Consider the following 23083-nt stretch of genomic DNA (forward strand, 5'->3'; position numbering starts at 1 on the left):
CAGCCTTAGAATCCCAAAATCTTGGGGGATAGACAGGACATCAGCTGTCATCCAGTTCAATACCCTCCCAGCTGTAGGAATCTCCCCTCCAGCATCCTTTCCAGAGAGTTGGTCTGCCTCTGCTTGAACACTTCCAGTGATGGGGAGCTTACTAACTCCATGGGTTGTCCATTCTGATTCAGACAGTGGTGAGCTGAAATGTGCTCCCCTACAGTTTCTGCACACCACTTTTGACCTCTGGAGCTACAGTAAAGCTGCCTTCTGTGTCCCAGGGCAGTCTTTCATGTGTTCTTGGCAAGTGCTTATAGCCTCCTCCTATCTTCTTCCAGGTATCTATCCACAGTTCCTTCAACAGGTGCTCGGAGGTTCTCATTTCTAGGTCCCCTCACCGTCCTCTTACCCCTCTCTACAGGGCCTTCAAGGGACCAGTTTGTTATTGGCCTTCTTGAAGCTGGGGCACAGAAGCACAGGTGTGGCCTGATGAGGGCCATGTAGAAGAAGACCATCACTTTCTTTGTTCCACACTTAATACTTCTGTTAATGCAGGCTAAGATTGACATTAGTTTTTCTGGCCAGTCTTCTTTCTCTGCTACTATCAATAAAAAGTCTTAAGTCTTTCCCCTGGGGTGGATGTTGAGTCACTTTTCCTGTGCCCCATGTTTAGGCTGTTCATTTTCTACTCTTAAGTTCTGGACCTTCTTTTGTCTATACAAATTTGTGCTTCTGGATGTGTCTATAGCTTCATCGGACCCCATTCCTCTGCATCTAGACTCTGGTGGCCAAGTTTTTCTTTCTTTCTTTTCTCCAACACGTTACATAGTTACTCAAGTCCTTAATGCAAAAATACAACAGGTCGGGGCTTGGATGGGCCGTGAATAAATGAAAAATCAAGGTCTGGGTGGGGAGAGATAAACTTGGGTTCTGTCCTCAGAGTAGGTTTGTTGAGAGGGCAGGAAAAGGGTGCACGGAGTTAAGGCCAGGTTGGGAAGCCTGGATTATTCTGAGTTATGGGCCAGACTTTGGACTCCATGAGTTCAGGAAGAGAGGCTAGAGAAATACCTTCCCCACCCAGCCAGTTTATGCCTCACATGCCATCATTTCAGATTCCTTGCTCTGACCTGCATTGCATTGCATTAACACTCAAAGCACTCACCCAAGAATCTGGAGGTCCCGGATTTAAGCTCCGAGCCTCAGTTTCCCTGCTTCCTTCATCCCCAGAAAATAGTGGGGATGTATGATCAGCCGTTCTTCACCCTTTGGAAGTTAGAGGCCCCTTTGAACCTCAGTTGGAAGTTACAGATACTGCTTTACACATACTCATAAATCTCTAATCCCCTTGAGTAAGATTTCCAAGATTAAAAACACTTTGAGGCCTTCCTGCCTCCATGAGTCTATAGAGTCCAAGTCGTGGATGACCTTGAACAACCGCACGCATTTGCACAACACTGTGCAGGACACCCCCACATCCATTCTTCTGTTTGCTCCTCCCAGCAGCCTCAAGAAGGGGCAGAGGCTATCCTCCCAATTTAACACACGAGAAAGCTGAGCTTGAAGGTTTCAAGTTTCCTTTCAGGTCAAACAGCTAGTTAGTGGTTCTTAACTCTACGTAGGGCTCAGTGCCCACAGCTCATGGCTCCACCACATTGTATACGTTATATATCTAATTATATATATATATATATATATATATATATATATATATATGTACACATATCTGTATATGTATCACTTCTGACTTCTGATCTTAAATATCACCTCTGACCTCAAATATCGAACCTTTCATGGGTTTGGGCTCCATTCCCAGATCAGCACCATGCCCTGTGGGAGCATATGGCCCTACCACCTTTCAGCTCAAAGTGCATCCCAAGTTTTCTGGGACTTACTCAAGGCCACTCAAAGTTTCTTTGTGGAAACTGGAACTAGTACCCAGAAGGTAGACCCCAGGCATTGGCTCCTTCCAGAGAGACAGGAAGTGGCATAGATAATTTCCTTTCACTGGGAAGGGTTTGAATTAAAGCCGGGAAGGGGTACCGAAGGGCCAGGTTGTCAGTGGTGGTGATGGGGCAGGGCAGTGCCGGGAAGTGCCAGGCAGAGGAAAAGCTGAACTTGCCCTCTCGTCCTTTCTGCCAGATCAGCAGCGCATCCTACCTTTGTTGGCTGCTGCTGCTTTCCCAGAAGAGGTCCATGTTTATGGTCTTAGCATCTTCTGCCAGGTCTCATTTCCTATCTGCTCCTCCCGAGGAGGTCATGTTCAACCAGCAAGTTAGTTGCGCTGTGAGGGATACAAGGATGCGTCTGATCCAGGGGGCTGGATCCAGGGTACAACCCAGACAAGATACTGTTCCTGCCTGAAGGAATCTCTGGGGATGAATGATGAACATCCCTGCCCTTGAAAAACTTATTGACTAGAGAAGGACAGAGATGGGGACGCAACGAATTCCAAACGAGGCCAGCTGTGGCATGGCCATAATGGACACTGGGAAGACCACCTGCGTGGGAGGGCAACTAATGCTGACTCACAGAATCTGGGGAAAGCTTCCTAGAGGCGACCGTATTTGAGCTAGACTTGGAAGTATGGGGAAGATTTAGATGAGGACAAAGAGCACTCCGGGTGGGGGAATTGCTTGGCATGTGGGAAAGGTGAAGGGGCTTGCTGACCGGACCGTAAGTAGCATATGGCAGGGCATGTGGTTGTGGGGTTCAAAGGCAAGCCGGTGTTTGGCACCAAAGGTTGACGTGGGCTTAAAACTAACAGCAGTGTTGGTGAGATGACCCTGACTCACGTGTGCTCTCTCCCCTTGCAGAGGCCATGTCGCTGAAACATTACCTTCTTTTGCTGGTGGGCTGCCAAGCCTGGAGTGCAGGGCTGGCCTACTATGGCTGCCCAAATGAGTGTACCTGCTCCAGGGCCTCCCAGGTGGAGTGCACTGGGGCACGCATCGTGGCAGTGCCCACTCCCCTGCCCTGGAACGCCATGAGCCTGCAGATCCTCAACACGCACATCACCGAACTCAACGAGTCCCCATTCCTCAACGTCTCAGCCCTCATTGCCCTGAGGATTGAGAAGAACGAGCTGTCCCACATCGTGCCTGGTGCCTTCCGTAGCCTGGGCTCGCTGCGTTACCTCAGCCTTGCCAACAACAAGCTTCAGGTGCTGCCTATTGGCCTCTTCCAGGGCCTGGACAACCTCGAGTCGCTCCTTCTGTCCAGCAACCAGCTGGTGCAGATCCAGCCGGCACACTTCTCCCAGTTCAGCAACCTCAAGGAGCTGCAGTTGCACGGCAACCACCTGGAATATATCCCTGATGGTGTCTTCGACCACCTGGTGGGCCTCACCAAGCTCAATCTCGGCAAGAATAGCCTCACCCATCTCTCGCCCAGGGTCTTCCAGCGCCTGGGCAACCTCCAGGTCCTCCGGCTGTATGAGAACAGGCTCTCAGAAATCCCCATGGGTACTTTTGATGGGTGTGGAAACCTCCAGGAGCTGGCCCTGCAGCAGAACCAGATTGGTATGCTCTCCCCTGGCCTCTTCCACAACAACCGTAACCTCCAGAAGCTCTATCTGTCCAACAACCACATCTCCCAGTTGCCCCCTGGCATCTTCATGCAGCTGCCCCAGCTCAACCGTCTCACGCTTTTTGGGAATTCCCTGAAGGAGCTCTCTCCGGGGATCTTTGGGCCCATGCACAACCTGCGTGAGCTTTGGCTCTACGACAACCACATCACTTCTCTGCCTGACAACGTCTTCAGCAACCTCCGCCAGCTGCAGGTCCTGATTCTCAGTCGTAACCAGATCAACTACATCTCCCCAGACGCCTTCAATGGGCTGGTGGAGCTGCGGGAGCTGTCCCTCCACACCAATGCGCTGCAAGAGCTGGACGGGAATGTCTTCCGCATGTTGGTCAATCTACAGAACATCTCCTTGCAGAACAACCGCCTCAGACAGCTCCCAGGGAATATCTTTGCCAATGTCAATGGCCTCATGACCATCCAGCTGCAGAACAACCAGCTGGAGAACCTGCCCATGGGCATCTTCGATCACCTGGGGCACCTGTGTGAGCTGAGGCTCTATGACAACCCCTGGAGATGCGACTCAGACATCCTACCACTCCGCAATTGGCTTCTGCTCAACAAGCCCAGGTTGGGGACAGATACTCTCCCGGTATGTTTCAGCCCACCCAGTGTCCGAGGCCAGTCCCTCATCATCGTCAGCGTCAGTGCTGCTGTCCCCAGTGTCCAGGTCCCAGTGATCCCCGAGGTGCCCAGCTACCCGGAAACACCACAGTACCCGGACACACCCAGCTACCCCGACACCACCCCCATCTCCTCCACTACTGAGTTCACCAGCTCCGTGGAGGACTACACTGACCTGACCACCATTGAGGTCACCGAAGACCGTGGTACGTGGGGCATGACCCAGGCCCAGAGCGGGCTGGCCATTGCCGCCATTGTCATTGGCATCATTGCCCTGGCCTGTTCCCTGGCTGCCTGCATCTGCTGTTGCTGCTGCAGGAAGAGGAGCCATGCGGTCCTGATGCAGATGAAGGCACCCAATGAGTGTTGAAGAGGCGGGCTGGAGGCGGAGCTGGGGGACAGTGGGACCACTGGAAGATCTGGGAATTTCATTGTTCCACCTCCACCCCTGGGTCCACAGAGCCATCCCCTGCTTCCTCTCTGCTCCCCAAGAGAAAGGCTCCCCCCCCCCCACTTTTTCCTGACCTGCCTGGTTCTCCTATAGAGAACTACAGGAGAATTAGCTCTTGCAGGGCCTTCTTAGCCACCAGGGAGATCGAACTGGCCATGGCAAAACCCCCCTGGGGTTTCTAATTCATGTCTAATGCACTCGAGAAAGCCCCTCTCCGCAGCCTCACCAGCTCTCCTCCAAGAACAAGCTTCCCTGTGTCCACGGCCCTGCTGGCCTCTGTAGACTCCGTTCTCATGTCTGCTCACTTTGTGGGAATAGTTCTCCCCGGGGGGGGGGGGCAGCTCCTCTCCCAAGTATGATGTAAGTTGATTCCCCTTCCTTCGCTTCCCCCCCACCTGTGGCATGGCTGTCCCCTGTCCCCTGAAATGAAAAGTCTCCCTCAATGTTCTGCTCCTGAAGGCAGGGTGAGTTCTGTCCTCAAAGACGGCTTCCACCCACTCAACTGGCTTCCTGAGAGTGGCCAAGCACCCTGGCTTTCGGATGCTGTGAAAGAGACAAGGAGGGACCATGTCGCTCAGTTCCTGTGGAGAGGGCCGCTGTCAACATCTCTCACGGGATCGTTATCTGGAAAAGGAAGAAGGGCACCAGTGCAATAAGTCAGCCTCGTGGAGAATACTTCTGAACTGCAGACTTTGCTTTGAAAATTTTGGTCCCTTGGGGAATAAGATCATGTAGAATGTCTGCCCCCTAAAAACATTTAAAATCAGCTTATTGGTACTGGATGGAGAAAGCACCCAGGTACCAGGGGGCCCTTATGTTCACCCCTAGGGTTTTTCTCTTTTAACTTTTTATTGAAGTGTAGCATACGTACAGAAACGTGGGAGTGTGATCATGTAGTGTTGGATGGATCTTCACAAACAGTTCATACCCATGTAATCAGCATCCACATCAAGAAACAGAGTATCACTAGAATCTTCAATCCTGGGCTTTAACTGGAGAATAGAGGCTTTTGGAGATGGGTCCCCATGAGCCAAGCCAGCCCCTCACTGTCCTTGCCAGCCAGCCCTTGCAAAGGCCCAGCTGCCAGGGGTGGCGGAGAGGATGTGGGTACATTCTGGCCTAGACAGCAGATGTTATTAGATCCCCATGCCCCAAGGCACCCAGGATGGCCAGGTTAGAGGCATCTCGACTGCAGAAGACCTTTCTCTGCCAGCAAGTTGTCTGCTGCTGATCGGAGGCCCCTCTGCCTGGTCCTTTTATGGGCATGCTATGCCTTATATCTGTTTTTAATTTTCACTCCCCATTTGAGGGAAGTGAAATAGTTCAGAGATGAGATCCTTTAATTGAAAAGCCAAGTGTAATGGAACCCGGCAATCCTGTTAGTGTGGTAAAATCCCCCATCAGTCAGCTAGACACGGATGTTCATCACATACAGCAGGCAACATCAGGGCATACAGAGAGGTCACGCTGGGTCAGGGGGCTCTCTGGGACTCCTTGTGCCTGTGGCCTGGTTATGAGAGTGGAGTTGTTTGGTCCGGGGTTATAATAGTCACGTAAATGCCTGCCTTTGTCACCCTTCCTGCTCCACACACATTCACACTGGTAAAGAAATTTTGCTCAGGGCAACTCACATCTTCGTCTGGACAACTGGTCTATCAGTTGAGAGGTAAAAACAGTGAAATGGAGAATTTCGGGTGCCTATGTCTGCCCAGGAAAGAGCTGCAGCCAATGCTATCACGATTCGGAAACCCTGACTGGCTCTTACTAGTTTCCTCTGTAGCACAAGATGAATGGGAAATCCCGCGAGGCCTTAGCAGCACGGTGCTACCAGGTTCCCAACAAAAAGGGTCCATGAAAGGATGTGCTAACTAGTACACTTAGTAGTGTTATACTCTCTGTTCCAGAGAATCTGGGAGAGACAGGGCTTGTCAAAGGCAAAAAACATCTTCTCTCCAAGGTAAATCTGGGCCTCCAAAATGTTTTCAAAATATTTATAGCAACTAGTGGACAGGTACTGACACTTGCCAGAGCATGAAAGGAAGTGAGCCCAGAGCTTGGGGCATGGGCATCATTCCACTGATGGTGCTGCCCTATTGGATCCTGGGGCCATCAGGGGAAGCTGCCTGCTTTCCTCCAGACAGGAAGCATGGTGTGGCACCGCCTCCGGTGTCTCATTGTACAAGGGTGCAAGTGGGCCAGAGATGGCAGGGAGGTGAGGAAGGAGTCATCTTCATCCAGTGTGTCCCCTTTACCTGACCCTCTGGCTTGCCTGTCCCTTTCTTTCATCAGAGTGGCTTGGATGGAGCCACTGGGCCTCCAATTCTTCGTCAGGCATCTTGGCCTCTGCACCATGTTGTCTGGTCAGGAAGCTACCAGAAAAGCTGGGTGGAGTTTCCTTTCCAATAAGACATTGCATTTGCTCACTTCTCAGCGCTGGAGCGAGCTGCTTTGTCCCCCAAGGCTGAGGTAGGGCACAGGGTTCACTTTAATTTTTCACCTTGTCGGTACTAGCAGCTTCCATTAATGTTAATGTTGCAGGAAAGATAATAAAAGCCAGTTAGAACCACTGTTTAGCGACGATGCTTACTTAAGTGCGTAGATACCCTTTAAAGCACTTAACAAGCATTTTCTTTTTAAACTTCACAGCACCCTTGTGCATAGATACTACCGTTATCCCTTTGAAATGGGTCTAAAATCACTTTCTTCCACAACGTTATTCAGTGGGCTGTGGGTTTCCTTTCTGTCTTCAAACTTTGTACGAGACCTTGTGGCCTGTCCTGCACTTTCATCAGTCGAGAAAATGGGAGTCACTTTCCTGTTGCTTCTTATAGTCCCAGGCATGGGAACCTCATGTGGTAGTGTGTGGACCAGAAGCCTGGTCAATACAGGAAAACATGAAGTTCACCCGTCCCTTACAGAAAAAAGGCCCCTCTCATGGAAACTGTTGGGGCTGTGTGTGTGCTCTCTTCCTCTTTAGGAGTTAAGGGCGCAGCTCAGCTCTCAGGACTCTTCATGGGCAACAACACAAGTTCACAACCCTTCAGATGTCAGTGCGGAGCAGTTTCAGGAATCTGTTTCCAAACTCAGGAAGTTTATGGAGAGCAGACAGCTAGAGATAACTAGGTAACTAGAGCCGGTAACCAGATGTTGGCTGTATCCCAGCCTTTAGCTACAAACCACTCCGAGCTCAGCCCACAGATCCTAGAGTCAGAACCGAATCCAGGGTGCTGGGGAGGTGGTGGTGGGCTCGAGGAAGAAGCCATCACTGGGGTTCGGAGAGGGGGGCCGGACGGGTGCTTCTCCAGGCCAGACTCCTCCCAGCCTGGATCTCTCCCTCACCTACGGAGAGCTCCTTCTCACCAACCTGTTGCCTTCATGCTGCATTCAAAAGTAGATCATATTCGCCTCGCTTAGAGAATCACTGCAAATAATCCCAGGTGCTTGGTGATGCGTTTAGAGATTTCTAGGCCCCCAGGGTTTTATAGAGTGTGAGCCCTGGTGGGCAGGGTTGGGGGTCCAACTTCGCTGGACGCTGCCCGTAACAACCGTGGTGTACAGAATCAACAATAAATGGTATACACAGGACGCCTGTGCTCTCTATGGACGTCTTGGCTAAGGAATCTCACACCTGTTGATTCTACTCCTGTCACATGCGTGCAAGGCTGACCCAGACAGCCCCTGACAGAGAGTAGGTTCCAAGCTGGGAAAAGGCCTTTCGAAAGTGAGGGGGAACAAAAATGGAGTAACAAATGCTATCTATAGGCCACTGTGGCTGGAAGGAGTCTTAAGAATAGGTTCAACCTGAAGAAAGTGAGATCCAAGGGGGAAATGAGTTTCCCATAGTCACCTAGTGAACTTAGCTGAGCTTGGACTGCAGCGGGTCCCCAGACCTCCAGACTGGAGGTTCTTCTATGTCACCAGAGAGGCCACGAAGTCCACTCAGCCTTCATTGACCGTGCACGTGAACACGCACACGCACACACGCACACGCACACACTCAGACTCAGGCGGACAGGACTCTCCTGCACACCACAGGACTCCTATCAGTGCTGAGCACCAGGCTTGGTGAGTCACAGGCTGTCAGAAGACACTAGCTCCCTCCAACATGTCCAGGTGTCCCCAAAACTCGTTCAGGTCTCCAGATTGCAGGGGCTGCCATAGTGGCTGGCATAGTGCTTCAGAGAGGAATGACTCTGTTGTTCCTTTATCCCGCTGCTATGCCCAATAAAGGAGCTTCAAACTGTATTTTCCCAGGCCCTTTTTAGCTCTTAGATCCCTTCTGCCAGGTGTACGCTTGTCCCAGGAAGCTGGACCTGAATGGGGGTCAATAGTGTGCTTGTTGTGCTTCAATGGTTGGCAACGCTTGTTGTCCTTCCTTCACCACTGGACCTGGCCTCTTAGACAAGTTTCTGGAGTTCTGGGTAATGGAAAAAGGGGTTAGAGTCTTTATCCAATTTCCCAGAAGGTCCCTAGAGTTCCTAATGCAAATCTCCCCTTCACACACACACATCAGCCCTCTACCACACCCATTGCACAGATGGGAATGCAAAGACTTATAGAGATAAAATAACTTGTGTGAAGTCTGGTTAATTAGGTGAAGAGCCAGGATTCAAACCCGGATCCACTGATACCCAATTTCTCTTGTTCACCATGATATTGACAAATAGACAAACTCTCTTTCTGCAGATCAGTGTCAATGTGATAAGAACCTATTCAGAGCACAGGGCAGATTGGACTGTTCCCCTAGCCTGGCTGTGAGTCTTCTCCAGAGGTGTCTCCCCTTCATTTACCCCTTGGCCTCTGGCCATTCTTCCAATGTGCCATCTTGCCTCTGTCAGCCTGGGTGCTACGAAGGTGGGTGCTATGAAGGGCGGGTGACTTGGAGGGTGGGAGCTATGGAGAGGGGGTGCTTTGGAGGGCCGGTGCTATGAAGGGTGGGAGCTATGGAGGTCCACAGGTTTTCTCCCCTCTGACACGCTCCCATTTTCCTCTGCCAAAGTGTGGATTTGTAATATGTCTCTATTGAAAAATGTTTTCTTGCTACATTTTATCAGACCTTTGTGGTTTGGCTGATGAAATATTAGTTAATATTTGAAAAGGAGTGAGATAGATATTAATACCATGCAACGAATTTTAAAGTCAACAGTCTGCTTTGAATGGTAGACTGGACATTGAAAATCATCTGAGATTGCTTATCTGGGTCATGCCTTCACCCTGCATCCCTTAAAACATATACATGCTTGGGGCGCCTGGGTGGCTCAGTCGGTTAAGCGTCCGACTTCGGCTCAGGTCGTGATCTCACAGTTCATGAGTTCGAGCCCCGCATCGGTCTCTGTGCTGACAGCTCAGAGCCTGGAGTCTGTTTCGGATTCTGTGTCTCCCTCTCTCTTTGCCCCTCCCCTGCTCATGTTCCATCTCTCTCCTTTAAAAATAAATAAACATTAAAAAAATAAAAAAACATATATATGCTCATATACACCCCCCACCCCCTCCCGCCCCCTCCCCCCTCCCCCCTCCTCCCCCTCCTCCCACACACAGTTTGCCTCATTCTGTAGCCCCTGGATGAACCTTTCTAAACAGGAAAACCACTGCCTCCCAAGGCAATGTCTTTCATCCTTGGCTAGCCTTGTGGTGAAAGCATGCCTCTCCATATTGGGCCCCAATCCACCGCCTTCTATCTTCTCCCTTTTTAACCCAGAAAGGCTTTAGAAAGTTGGTTTATGAAACAAACAGACAAACCAAGGAACCAGCCCACAGCCCTCTTAGAGTGTCTCCTGTCACTGATAGCCCAGCAGATGTCTGTGGCTGGCTGTTTGGCTGAGGTCAGGCTCCCAGCACTGGCCTGGCCCTTCACCAGGAGAGGATGTAGGCGTGGACCCCCGGTCCTAGTCCTCACCTCGGGATAGGCCTATTGGAAACTTTCTAGGGCCTAGTGGATGCCCTGGGGTCCTCCTGCAGGTGCCAGGCCTGGGATCTTAGCCAGATTTTGGCCTCAGTGTGGATCTGTCCATGGAAACAGTTCAGGGTTATTTTGTAATCTTTAGAGGCCTTGTGCCAGATTCTATTCTCCTGTCCTGTGACCCTGGTGACATTCCGGGAACACTTAGGCCACGTGAGGGGAGGAACCACTGCCTGGAACTTTGATCCGTGCTGGCACTGCTGGGTTCATACTGATCACAGACCACACCAGACCCTTCTGCTCCACCAGAAGAGCCAGGGCGGCCGGTGTGCACCTGCTCAGCCCCTCACGGTAGGTCTCCTGGGGTCTGTGGGAACATGGGAGGAATCTGGCCTCAGTCCCGGCTGTGGGGCACAAGAGGGGAAGGCCACTCTCCCAGGTTTCAGAGCATGTCCCCAACTCCAGGCAGGCTGCACTATCCGTGCCCATGGGAGGAGAAGCCCCTGAAGTGCTCAGCTGGGTGGTCAGGTGCTGGCCTGAGGCAAGGCTTTCCTGAGATCAAGGTGACCCAGTCCCTGTGCTCTGGGGGCACATAGTGAACCGTGGGGATAAGCAGACAACCACATGCCCAGGTTTGTCTGGTTCCAGCCTTGCTTATGCCTTGTTAATGTCACCCTGGCATAATTATCCTTAGCTCCTGTTTTAGTCCTGGCTTAGTTGATAAAGTCTATAGTCCCTCTAGGAATAAAATACGTACATAGCTACCTTTTATTGAACATTTACTGTTGCCCAGGTACTGTGTTAAATGCTTTATATTTACTATCTAACTTACGCATCGAATACTAATTTTAACCCTGAGGGACGGGGTTATAATCATGCAGGGGAAAATGGAGGCTGGATGACCTGGCCAAGCCCACACAGCTTGTAGGTAGCAGTGTCAGAATTTGAACCCAGGTCACAGCCCCGGCAGAGCTCAAGTGCCCCCCGACTCCACTAAGCAGAAGGAACATAAGGCGTGATGTACAGTGTGCCACAAGCCACAGACACCTGTGGTTCAATTCAGCACACAGCACCTTGCCCGGGCTCAGCTCGGTGCTGGGGACGCTCCGTCAGGTTGGACCCGCTGCAGAGGACAGAAGCCCAGCCCCCTGAGGCTCACAGTCAGATGGCTGCAAGTGATCAGAATTTAGAGCAGAGGAACCCAAGCGTTCCACTGAGGACGGGAATGGCCTGTGGGATCCCCAGGAGATGCAGTCAAGGAGCGCTTCCTGTAGGAGGTGTGACTTGCACGGGCTGGGGGTGCAGGCAGGATGGGGAGTCTTGGGGGCATTCTAAAATGAAAAGGGCTGTAGAAGCAGAAGCTAGAGGTGGCACCCTGTGGAAAGCGTTCAAGGAAACCCCGTGCTCAGTTCACAACTTGTCTGATTTCACAAGGCTGGCTATCTTCAAGAACACCATGGCAGCTGGGAGACGGGCTCTTCCAGGCTTTTGCAGTGTAATTGCAAGGAGGGAGAGAAATCAAGGGAGCCCATTATGTGTTTGGAACTGTGCTGTGTGTTTTACAGGATGACCTGAATTTTTATAATAACTTTTGACCTTATATCAAAAGCCACTGGTTTGTTATATTTTTAGAATGTAAAACATATATGATAAAGCAAAAGGAAAAAAGTAAAATCACCCACAGTTCTATTTTTCAAAGATTACCCAAGCAAATACTTGGTACACAATCTGAACTTTATCTAGGGGCCCACGGAGAGTCACTTCATTGACATAAAGATGTGGGTTGAAAGGCGCTGATTCTGAATAACAAAAGAAGCCCCCTATTATCTCTCAGGAAGCTTCAAGGGTTTTTGGAGCTGTGTCAAGAACCAGGATAAAGAGAGCAAATGTATATTTTTTTTTGTTTTTTAATTTTTATTTATTTTTGAGAGACAGAGAGAGAGAGAGACAAAGTGAGAGTAGGGCAGGGGCAGAGAGAGAGAGAGGGAGACACGGAATCCGAAGCAGGCTCCAGGCTCTGAGTTGTTAGCACAGAGCCTGACACAGGGCTTGAACTCACAAACCCATGAGATCATGACCTGAGCTGAAGTCAGACGCTCAACTGACTGAGCCACCCAGGTGCCCCCAATTTTTTATGTGTATTTTTTTTTTTTTTTTTTTTTTTTTGAGAGAGAGAGAGAGAAAGAAAGAACACAAGTGGGGAAGGGGCAGAGAGAGACAGAGACACGGCATCTGAAGCAGGCTCCAGGTTCAGAGCTGTCAGCACAGAGGCCGACCCAGAGCTCGAACCACAAATGTATATTTCTTATATCACCATGTCACTTACCTTACGTCATTACCAGTTCTCTTACGTGATTACCGCACTAACTGTAACAAAGCCTTAATTTAGGTAGTAGTGTTACTATCGTGACTGTTCTCAATTTACAAGTGCCGAAACTGTCCCCGAGGGGCTACTCCCCTGCCTGGGACACAGTGGGCAGCAGGGTGGGGAGGGCCGGCTGGCTGGGGTGGAGGCAGGAGCCCAGAAAAGGAGGCTGGGATCCAGGCAGTGGCAGGCGTTCCCCGGGGACTGGGATGAAGCAGTCAGTGGCTCCAACCTTTGAAGCCCCTCTTGCTGCTCTTGGATGCCCTGGGGCCCAAGAGGCAGAAGGCAGCCCTGTTGGCCATGCAGACACCAGTGTCGACATCTCTGAGTATAGCAGCAGCCGCTGGAGGTTTGGGGCTGGGGCTCTGGGCTCCCATCACCCTCTGGAAGGAGTGAGGGTTGGCTTTGTGGTGGATGAGAGACTGGCTTGTGGCACACACAGAAATGTATCAACCCAAAAGCAACTTGAGAAGAGGAAAAAGTTCATCTGTGAGCAGTGAACCGCCCTCCCTGCCCCCACCAAAGCCAGACTTCCTTGGCTTGCTAAAGGCATGGAACAGTTTTTGTGGGCATTGGCTGGTCTCTGCATCAATGCAGAGGTGGTTTCTCGGATGAGAAGCAGGAATCTTCTGGCTGCCGCCCCACAGTCCCTTCTGGTACCAGGCTCCATGGTGCCTAGGCAGGGGCACTTCCCATCTCCAGAGCCCCCGGTGACCTGCTCTTAAGGGCAGTTGAGAAAGGGGCCCAAGTCCAGGGCATTCTAGCCAGAGCCATCAAAATCTGTGCTCTTCTAAACCAAGGACAAAGCAATTATATGTTTCCCTTGGCTGGGAGGAAAGAGCCAGAAAAAGTGCTACAGAAAGGCATCTTGCTGGTCCATAAATGGGGTGGTTGGACGATCTCATCAGGTTTTCCACAGCTAACTTCTGTGACCACTTCAGAACAAAGCTGGGACTGGCCTGAACTCAGAATAATCAGGGTCATTAACGCTCTGTTGCTGAACACTCACTGTGGGCAGGGCTCTGGGTTTGTAGCTTTCAACACATTTTCTCATTCAATCCTCAGAACAACTCCATGAGGAAGGTAGTATTGAAGCTTGCTGGTTTGAAGATTAGGACCTTGAAGCACAGAGAGGTTAAGTAATTCAGCCAAGGCCACACAGCTAATGAGGGATGGAGACAGGATTTGAACCCATGCTGTCTGACTCCAGAGCACAAACTCTTAGCCATTCTAGAGTGGTGACAATGAGTCTCGGGTTGAGAGTGGATCGTTTGGAAGTGGTCAGTGTTCCACACCTTCACTGTGAGTGCTGTCCCCTGCTTCCTCCAACCCCCCCAGACCGGGGCTCTTTCTTTCCTGAACTTCAGAGGCCCTGTTCTGGCCCTCTTCCCACCATGACACCTCCAAGGGGTGAGAAGTTTGCAAAACCATAGGGACATAGCCATCCGGAGGCTATGCCCCTATTTTATTTTATTTTATTTTATTTTATTTTATTTTATTTTATATTTTATTATTATTTTTTATTTTTTAGAAAGGGAGGGGAGAGAGTGTGCGTGAAAGCAGATGAAGGGCAGAGGGAGAGAGAATCTCAGACAGGCTCCATGCCCAGCATAGAGCCTGATGCTGGGCTGGATCTCATGACCACGAGATCATGACCTGAGCCGAAATCAACACTTGGATACCTAACCGACTGAGCCCCCCAGGCCCCCCGGTGCCCACATTTGAAATCATGCTTCAGGTACCCAGGGGCCACGGCTCATGTGGGCTGCCTTCCCAGGTCCATTTTCACTATGCTGATTATGTCACAGAAGTGCATGCCCTTAGGGATCTGGGGACAGACAGCACGTGAGGTCCCTTGTATATATTCACTCCAGGGCCTTCATGTCCATACTAGTGGAAGTCTTTCTGGAAACTGCCTTTGAGAACCAAAGACTAAAGGGGTTTGCAAGGAAGGATACTGGCGCAGTATGCGTTTTTATGCATTATGGCACGTTTAACATAAAAATTGTTCTCCTCTCTTACTCTCTGGAGGGGAAGCTTTCGAGTCTGCTCTCACGGCCTGGCTGATGGTCATTCACTTGGGCTTGAACCATGCTAGGGAAGGGCAAATCTACCTCCCACGCTGCTCATACCAGCGATGAAGCATTTGGGGCCACAAACCCTAACCAAGTCCACAGTAAGTCAGCACCGTGCTGGACGCTGAGCACAGAGATGAGCAGCCTCATCTCACAAAAAAGGACAGCCATGAAAGGTCACCGTTCTGGAGGGCCCAGCTAGCTGTCAAGATGGAGAAGCAACCACCAAGCACCTCATTCCTGGGCTCAAGGAAGTCTTCTGTCAGGATCCCTAGGGGCAGCCTGGGTGGGGGTGGGGCAGTGGCTGCCTCATCCTTCTCCAGAACCTCTGCTTCTTATCCGTATCCTATACGTACGACCTCAAGAGAATAAAGTCTTGTGCTCAAGCTGAACTCTGTAACTGCTGGTCTAAGCCTTGTAGCACCAGGGGGCACACGCTTTTCTGACGCTTGTTACTTTCCCGCCTGTGCCTGAGTGGCAGGCAGGCGCAGTTACTATGTGTCCTTCCCGGCCACCTCCTGTGGCCGACTCAGTGTCTATGCAAGCATCAGAGGAGCCTCAAGGGAGGTATGCACTTTCTGTGGGACAAATGGTCCCTTCTCTATTGATTCGGCAGAAAAGTTCCTGGAAAAACTGAGTTATTGAGTGTCTGAATGGGGGGAGGGTATAGGGGGCTTTTGTAAACACTGTGTTTGCAAACGGAGCCCTTTGGCCAGAAGTGGAATCTTGGGATGGAAGAGGCAGCCAGCAGAGGGCAGCAGAGAAGCAGCCAGCAAAGAGGCCGTTGGGGTCCAGATTCTCCAAAACCAAGCCAATTGTGAGTGCTTACTGCGGACAGGTCGTTTCTGTATTTCTTCCTTCTCCCTTGTCTCTTTTCTTCCTTCCTCTCTCCCTTCCTAACTTCTTTTCTGTCTTTTTTGGTAAAGTCAAATGTATTCTGTCTAAAGGGCATTCTGCTCTTCCCACTCTTTCGGTGTTTAAAAGAGTAATGATGTAATGATGAGTAATGATGCAAGGTGGCTTGTAACCTTGAACCATAACATACTTTATTAATTTCTCATTCCATGTTAGAAACTGGCCTAAAATTTTGCTTATTTGTTCTGATTGAGTTCTCGCAATTCCCCTGACATGGTAGGCGCTACAGATGAAGTAAGACGCCCACGGTCCCACAGCTAGAATGTGATGGAGCTTGTATTCAAACTCACGGAGCTTGGGCCACTACAAGCCATGGAAACGATGGGTGGGGGGCTTAGCAACCTGGAGGGGGGGCGGGTTGCACACCCCCTAATGGGGCAACAAAGCCCCAGTTGGTCTTGTCATGTGGGAATGTGAGCCCACAGCCCCTAAATCATCCTGAAATCTGGACTTTAAAAAAAAATCTTTTTTAATGTTTATTTATTTTTGAAGGAGAGAAAGAGCGTGAGCAGGGGAGGGGCAGAGAGAGAGAGGGAGACACAGAACCTGAAGCAGGCTCCAGGCTCTGAGCTGTCAGCACAGAGCCTGACGCGGGGCTCAAACCCACAAACTGCGAGATCACGACCCGGGCTGAAGTCAGACGCTTAACCGACTGAGCCACCCAGGGGCCCCCTGAAATCTGGACTTTTAATGTGAGATTCCTCCATGTTTACATGTTGGCTGATAGTTCACATACAAAACAGACTGAACCCTAAAACACACTTATGACCCGCAGCGCCAATCCAATCCTGTGGTTGGATGCTGGCACTAAAAATTTTTTTTTAGTTAACTAAAAACTCAGTCCTCTTCCCTTGAAAACAGAAACTTACTGGTCTGTGGAATCCCTGCAGCTGGGACCCTCTTTGTCCACACAATGTTGGAGAGTTCCAGGGGCTCTGAGGTGGGGGGTACAGGCAGGTGGGCAGGAGAGCACTGGGCAGCCGTAGTGAGGAGCAGGGATCATTTGAGGTAAGAACCTGTCTTGTCCCTTCTGCTACTCTCACCTTCAGCGGATGCACAGGAGCAGACGGTGAAATCTCCTCATAATTAGGGTCCGAAATGTGCTGAGGTCTGAAAGCTCAGGAAGAGTTACGGTTTAAAGATTTCCAACTCACTAATAATCTGCCCATATTTGGCCCATGACCTTAAAAAATTCCATGGGCAAAAATACCCATGCTCTCCTTACACCCTGTCTTTCATGCCTTTTTATCCCATTTCCACCCTTTCTCTCATCTGGAAAGAGCATGGGAAGTCCCAGAGGCCTGGGTCGCTGTCTTGCCACTAACCTGCAGGGTGACTGGGCACAGGCCACATGACACCCGCATTGTCAGGAGGTCAGAATGCTGGTCCTGCTGACCTCACGAGGCTGCCAGAGGCAGTATGGGAACAACCACTGAAAACACAAACGGCTGCCCCAACGGGTGGCCTCCCTGACAGCTGATCCCCGTCCCTTCCCCCCACCCCCCGGGTCTTCTGGCTGACCCAGCGGTGCGCTGGCCACCATGCTGCACTGCCCTTAAGGTGTCACTTCTGTTTTCTCTTCCCATTGGGGTCAGGAGATGCTGCCCAGAGCCTGGCTACCCTGGGCCTGCCTCCTGCTCCTGGCCAGGCACGCCCAGCCCTGCCCGGAGGGGTGTGACTGTTTCATCGGGGAGGTGTTCTGCTCCGATGAGGGGCTGGCTGCCATCCCGCCAGACCTCCCACCACACGCCACAGACGTCATTTTCGTAGAGACCTCGTTCGCCACGGTGGGAGCTGGGGCCTTCAGCGGCAGCCCCAACCTGACCAAGGTGGTCTTCCTCAACACGCAGCTCCGCCACTTGGGGCCGGACGCCTTTGGGGGGCTGCCCAGGCTCCAGGACCTGGAGATCACTGGCAGCGTCTTCTCCAACCTCAGCACCGACACCTTCTCCAACCTGACCTCGCTGGGCAAGTTCACCCTCAACTTCAACATGCTGGAGGCCCTGCCCGATGGCCTCTTCCACCAAATGGGCGCCCTGGAGTCTCTCCAGCTGCAAGGCAACCGGCTCCAGAGCCTGCCCGGGAGGCTCTTCTGGCCCCTGGCCTGTCTGAAGACCCTCAACCTTGCTCAGAACCTGCTGGCCCGGCTGCCCGAGGAGCTGTTCGACCCCCTCGGCAGCCTGCAGACCCTGAGGCTCAGCAGCAACGCGCTCTCCAGCCTGCCCCAGGGCGTGTTTGGCAAACTGGGCTGCCTCCAGGAGCTCTTCCTGGACGGCAACTCCATCTCCGAGCTGCCGCCCATGGTGTTTTCGGGGCTGTTCCGTCTGGAGAAGCTGTGGCTGCAGCACAACACCATCAGGCACCTGCCCGGCTCCGTCTTCTCCTCCCTGGGCCACCTGACCTTCCTGAACTTGCAGGGGAACGCGCTGCGGACGCTGCCCGCCGGCCTCTTCGCTCACACCCCCGCCCTGGTCAGCCTGTCTCTGTCCTACAACCAGCTGGAGGCTGTCGGCGAGGGCACCTTTGCCAACCTGTCCAGCCTCGGTTCCCTCACGCTCTCACACAACGCCATCGCCTTTCTCCCCACCGGCGTCTTCAGAGACCTGGAGGGGCTGGTCAAGCTCTACCTGGGCAGCAACAACCTGACAGCCTTGCACCCAGCCGTCTTCCAGAACCTGTCCAAGCTTGAGCTGCTCAGTCTCTCCAGGAACCTGCTGACCACGCTCCCCGAGGGCATCTTTGACACCAACTACAACCTGTTCAACCTGGCCCTGCACGGCAACCCCTGGCAGTGCGACTGCCACCTGGCTTACCTCTTCAGCTGGCTGAACCAGTACAGCGACCGGCTCTTCAACATCCAGACCTACTGTGCTGGCCCCGCCTACCTGAAGGGCCAGGTGTTGCCCGCCCTAAAGGAGGAACAGCTGGTGTGTCCCGTCACCCGGGACCGCTTGGGCATCCAGGCCCCGAGGATGGAGGACAGGGAGCCCGGGGAAAGCTGGGATCTGGTAGCGGAGGAGAGGGCAGCCGGGAGCCGGTGCACCTACAGCAACCCCGAGGGCACCGTGGTGCTCGCTTGCGACGAGACCCGGTGTCGCTGGCTGAACATCCAGCTGTCCCCGAGGCAGGGGTCGGGCTCCCCGGGACTGACCCACAATGCCAGTCAGGAGTGGGACCTGAGGTCGAGCTGCGGCTCCGTGAGGCTCACTGTGTCTATCGAGGCTCGGCCCGGGGGAGACTAAGTATAGGGTCACAGAGCCGGGAGCCTGCATGGATGACTCCCGGGGCCTGACCAGGCGGGAGGTGGGGGCGGAGGGGGAGCTGGTGCTTTGCTTTTTCAGAGGGACGGAGCTACATCTCCAAGGGAGAGGAGGCCACGCGGCCAGCTCCACCAGCCAGGGTCCCCTCGTCCTCCTCCTCCTCTTCCATGATTACCACCCCAGGTCAGAGGCTGAGCGACCTACCGAGACCTGCCTCGGCCTTCCTCAAGCTTTGCAAAGCAGCCGTTAAAGCTGCACCACGGTCTGGAGAATAAAAGAACATTCTCCCTGGTGTTTCTTGATCCTCTAATACCCATCTCACTCTCATCCTGCCCTGAGGTTCCGGAACCTCCAGTCCACGTCCACAGCATGGAAGCTACCCTCTTTGGACATCCAGATGTCCAAAGGCCAGATGTCCCTTTCCATCTCTCTCCCTGGAAATTTGTTTTTCATCGACACTGAGGAAAACAAAGGAGGTGATAGAAGCGGGAGTGACCGGAAGGTTTAGGGGCAGAGGTGTGACTGCTGTGCGGGGCACTTGTGTCATTAGGGGCCACCTCTGGCAGCATGGCCGGGAGAAACCAGGATGAATGGTGCCTCAGGAGAGCAGACACGAGCTGTCTGGCTCTCCCCACACCAAGCCCGCTGCCCCTCACGTCCAGCAGAAAACGGGGCTGCTCCTTGAGGAGGAAGGGAGGAGGGGGCATGAACTGGGTGGCCTGGCACGGAGGTGCTTCGGTTCTTAGCTTTCTGATGGCATCTGACGCCGTGGGCCACTCGTTCACCGCAGTGCTTCTCTGGTTTGCTTATAGCCCTGGCCACTCTTCAGCCCCCCGGCCTGCTGCCCCGGCCCTCTTCCATGCTGCTGCCCTGATGGTCAGCCTCCCTGGGGAATCTCATGCATGTCCCTGGGGTCCGATGCATGATGACCTAAATCTTCATCCCGGGCTCCCGTCTTTCTGGCCCCCTGACGAGATATTATACTTCCCATGTACAATCATGCAGCCACAAACATGTGTAGACCAAACCCCTGTCCCTAGTTCCTCCCGGATTCCCATGGAGCAGATTGCCAAGGCCAGGGGCTGAGCGTGTTCTCCAGTCTCTGCTCGGCCTTCATCTCCACGGCCTACCAGTTGGTGAATGCCCATGAGTACCCCTCTCGCCATTTCTCCCTCCCCCATTCCCAGCCCAGGGAACCACAGTGCAGCGTCTTACCTGGTTCTCTGTGTGTAGTGCGGATGGGTCTGAGAGAACCGCTCGGTGGGGGAGGGAGAAATGAATCTGACGTATGGCAGGCCCTCCAGGAACTCACTTGAGGTCTGGTGGGAGAGATCAGACGAGGGGGCATGTGAGTGGAGTGACTCCCAGCTTTCTCTCCTGGGTGGCGGGGAGGACAGCGAAACCATTAACCAAGGACAGGAACAGATTTGGGGGACGGGAGGAGCAAGAGGTCAGTTGCAGACAAGGAAGTGGAATTCCTCCTTCATGTCCAGGGATGCCCTTTTAAAAAACGTGCTTCCGGGGCGCCTGGGTGGCTCAGCTGGTTGAGCGTCCGACTTCAGCTCAGGTCACGATCTCGTGGTTCGTGAGTTTGAGCCCCGCGTCAGGCTCTGGGCTGATGGCTCCGAGCCTGGAGCCTGCTTCCGATTCTGTGTCTCCCTCTCTCTCTGCCCCTCCCCCGTTCATGCTCTGTCTTTCTCTGTCTCAAAAATAAATAAATGTTAAAAAAAAAAATTTAAAAAAAAAAGCGTGCTTCCTGGGGGACCTGGGTGTCTCAGTCGGTTAAGCGTCCAACTCTGGATTTCGGCTCTGGTCATGATCTCGCAGTTTGTGGGATCGAGTCCTGCATCGGGCTCTGTGCTGACAGTGCAGAGCTTGCTTGGGATTTTTTCTCTCTCTCCCTCTCTCTCTGCCCCTTCTCAGGGGCTTCTCATGCCTTCTCTCTTTCAACACAAATAAATAAACTTAAAAAAAATTAAATTAAAAAAACCCCACACTTCCTGAGGCTCAGATCAAAATCACAATAGATTCTAAGGTGATGGAAGATAGAGTTCAGCAGATTTGCCGGAGGAACAGACTCTCTCCCAAATTTACCGGGTTCAGTTCCCAGAAGTATTTGGTTTCATAATCCCAATCGGTCCTCCAAGGCTGGGGAACCCTGCCATCCCAGAAAGGCTGAGGCCCTGGGTGTCTGACAGCCGTGTAACACCAGCCCCAGGCTGCTGGCACAGCCCAGGCTGGAGGCCTGGCTGCGTTAGGCTGCTGGCGGCCATCAGGGGGTGACACTATTTGGGTAAAGCATCGTCACACCTAGCATATCTGGTGCTTCACGAACCTCCATCCAATGAATGAGCTACAGCCCAGGGTCCAAACTGTCATGCGTCGATGGCCAGGGATAAAGGAACAAAATAATCAAGCGGACATTTCTCTTAATTATATTTTCCTCCAAACTAGAACTCTTTATTCAATTAAAGTATAATCACTTCTGTCTGTGCTGAATGATGCTGGGGAAAGAGCACTGGCTGGCGGCCAGGGGCTGTGCGGTCTGGGCAAGCTGCTTGCTCCCCCTCCTGGCTATGTGACTGACCCCAGATGCACCGTGTTCTTTCGGGTAGGACTGCTGGATTCTGCAAATAAACAAACCTATACATGTTGCGTGGGACATACTTATACTACAGAACAACTGGTAGTTTATCTGGAATCCAAATTTAACTCGGTATCCAGTGTTTTATCTGGCGACCCAACCACATGATGAAGGTTGGGAAAACAGTGGAGCAGAGGTGGTGGGGAGCGGATGGTTCTCCTCAGGGCCAGAGGGAGGTCGGGGCTGAGTCTGCAGTGGTAGGAGTCCTGACCACTGACCACAGGACCTTGCCGGGAAGCAGGAGGTGTGAGCTTCCCTTCTGCTCAGACGGGGGGAAGCAGAGAAGAGGCTCCGAGTGTGCCGCACCCCCCAAGCGTCCTCATGCCCTGCTGTCTGTCCCCTTGTGGAGCCGTCCCAGTCTGGGGCAGCAGTAAAGCTTTTGATGGGTTCTGGAATAGAAATCAGGATACTTGACTCCCCCCACTTCCTTAACCTTCAGCCTCTGGCACATCATGGAGCCTCTCCGGGCCTTTCCTCAGCTATACAAAGGAGTTTGGTTCTCAATGTGGATTGAACCTCAGAATCACCTGGGGAGGTTAAGCAAACCCCAACAGCAGGTACCTGGGCCCCACTTCCAGAGATTCTGATTCAGGTGGCCTCGGGCCGACCCAGGTACCTGTTTCATTTTTAGTTCCTGCAGGGACCCTAATATTCAGCCAAAGGTTGAAAACTCGGGCTCGATTTTGTCCTGTCCTGGGTCTCACAGCCATTTGTAGCTACACTCGAGGCAGTCAGACCCACCTCCTGTGATGCTCCGGATGAATTCAGGAATGAAACAAGCCCCAAAGCTTGTAAATGTAAAAATATTTCATAGGGTTTTTTTTTTCTCATTGGTGTTTTTTTTATTTCACCATCCTCCTGCCCCCGGTAGATTTTGAACAAACAAGCTGGATGCATGCTGCCTTGTTTTCCTGAAGTACAGGAAAGGCTAAGTCGTCCCAAAGCACCTCCTTCCAAAGCACCTCGCCCTGATGTCTTGAACCTTCCACAGTTCGGTGGTTCCCTGCCACTTGCTCGCAGTGTACTCTTGGGCAAGTTACCATAGCTCTCTGTGCCTCGGTTTCCTCATCCATCCTGTTTATCACCGGCACAGTGCTATTATTGGTGAAGAGAAAATAAGTGCATTCATGTAAGGTGGCCAGAGCAATGACACGTGGGCTCCCAGGAATGCTATCTGTTATTATTATTTCTAGAGAAGTGTGGTGGGTGTGGCAGGAGGCAAGAACTGGCCAACCTGTTTCCACTGGTGTTTCTGGGAGGCCATTAAAATTGCTGTCTGC

The 23083-nt window shown here is 52.3% G+C and overlaps 2 protein-coding genes across 3 annotated transcripts; both read left to right on the plus strand.

The window, feature by feature from the left end:
• The first annotated feature begins 2800 nt into the window (after nt 1-2800).
• Nucleotides 2801-4680, plus strand: LRRC15 (leucine rich repeat containing 15). The gene has a single exon (XM_042956152.1). It carries the CDS (start codon nt 2810-2812, stop codon nt 4562-4564), a length of 1755 nt encoding a protein of 584 aa, XP_042812086.1. The 5' UTR covers nt 2801-2809; the 3' UTR covers nt 4565-4680.
• A 6140-nt stretch (nt 4681-10820) lies between these two features.
• CPN2 (carboxypeptidase N subunit 2) lies at nt 10821-20739 on the plus strand. 2 transcript variants are annotated; one of them, XM_042955279.1, is made up of 2 exons: nt 10821-10895; nt 17495-20739. In XM_042955279.1, the coding sequence occupies exon 2, from the start codon at nt 17498-17500 to the stop codon at nt 19139-19141; it is 1644 nt and encodes a 547-aa protein (XP_042811213.1). In that variant the 5' UTR covers nt 10821-10895; nt 17495-17497; the 3' UTR covers nt 19142-20739. The 2 variants fall into 2 exon arrangements, with proteins under 2 accessions (XP_042811213.1, XP_042811214.1); XM_042955280.1 differs by having other exon boundaries at nt 17498-20739.
• The last annotated feature ends 2344 nt before the right edge of the window (nt 20740-23083 follow it).

The sequence above is a fragment of the Panthera leo genome, chromosome C2 (assembly GCF_018350215.1).
Source record: "Panthera leo isolate Ple1 chromosome C2, P.leo_Ple1_pat1.1, whole genome shotgun sequence".
In the NCBI taxonomy this organism is placed as follows: domain Eukaryota; kingdom Metazoa; phylum Chordata; class Mammalia; order Carnivora; family Felidae; genus Panthera; species Panthera leo.

Bases quoted from the DNA above. Each gene is read 5' to 3' on its own strand.
- CPN2 (XM_042955279.1), top strand. From the start codon at position 17,498: ATGCTGCCCAGAGCCTGGCTACCCTGGGCCTGCCTCCTGCTCCTGGCC.
- LRRC15 (XM_042956152.1), top strand. From the start codon at position 2,810: ATGTCGCTGAAACATTACCTTCTTTTGCTGGTGGGCTGCCAAGCCTGG.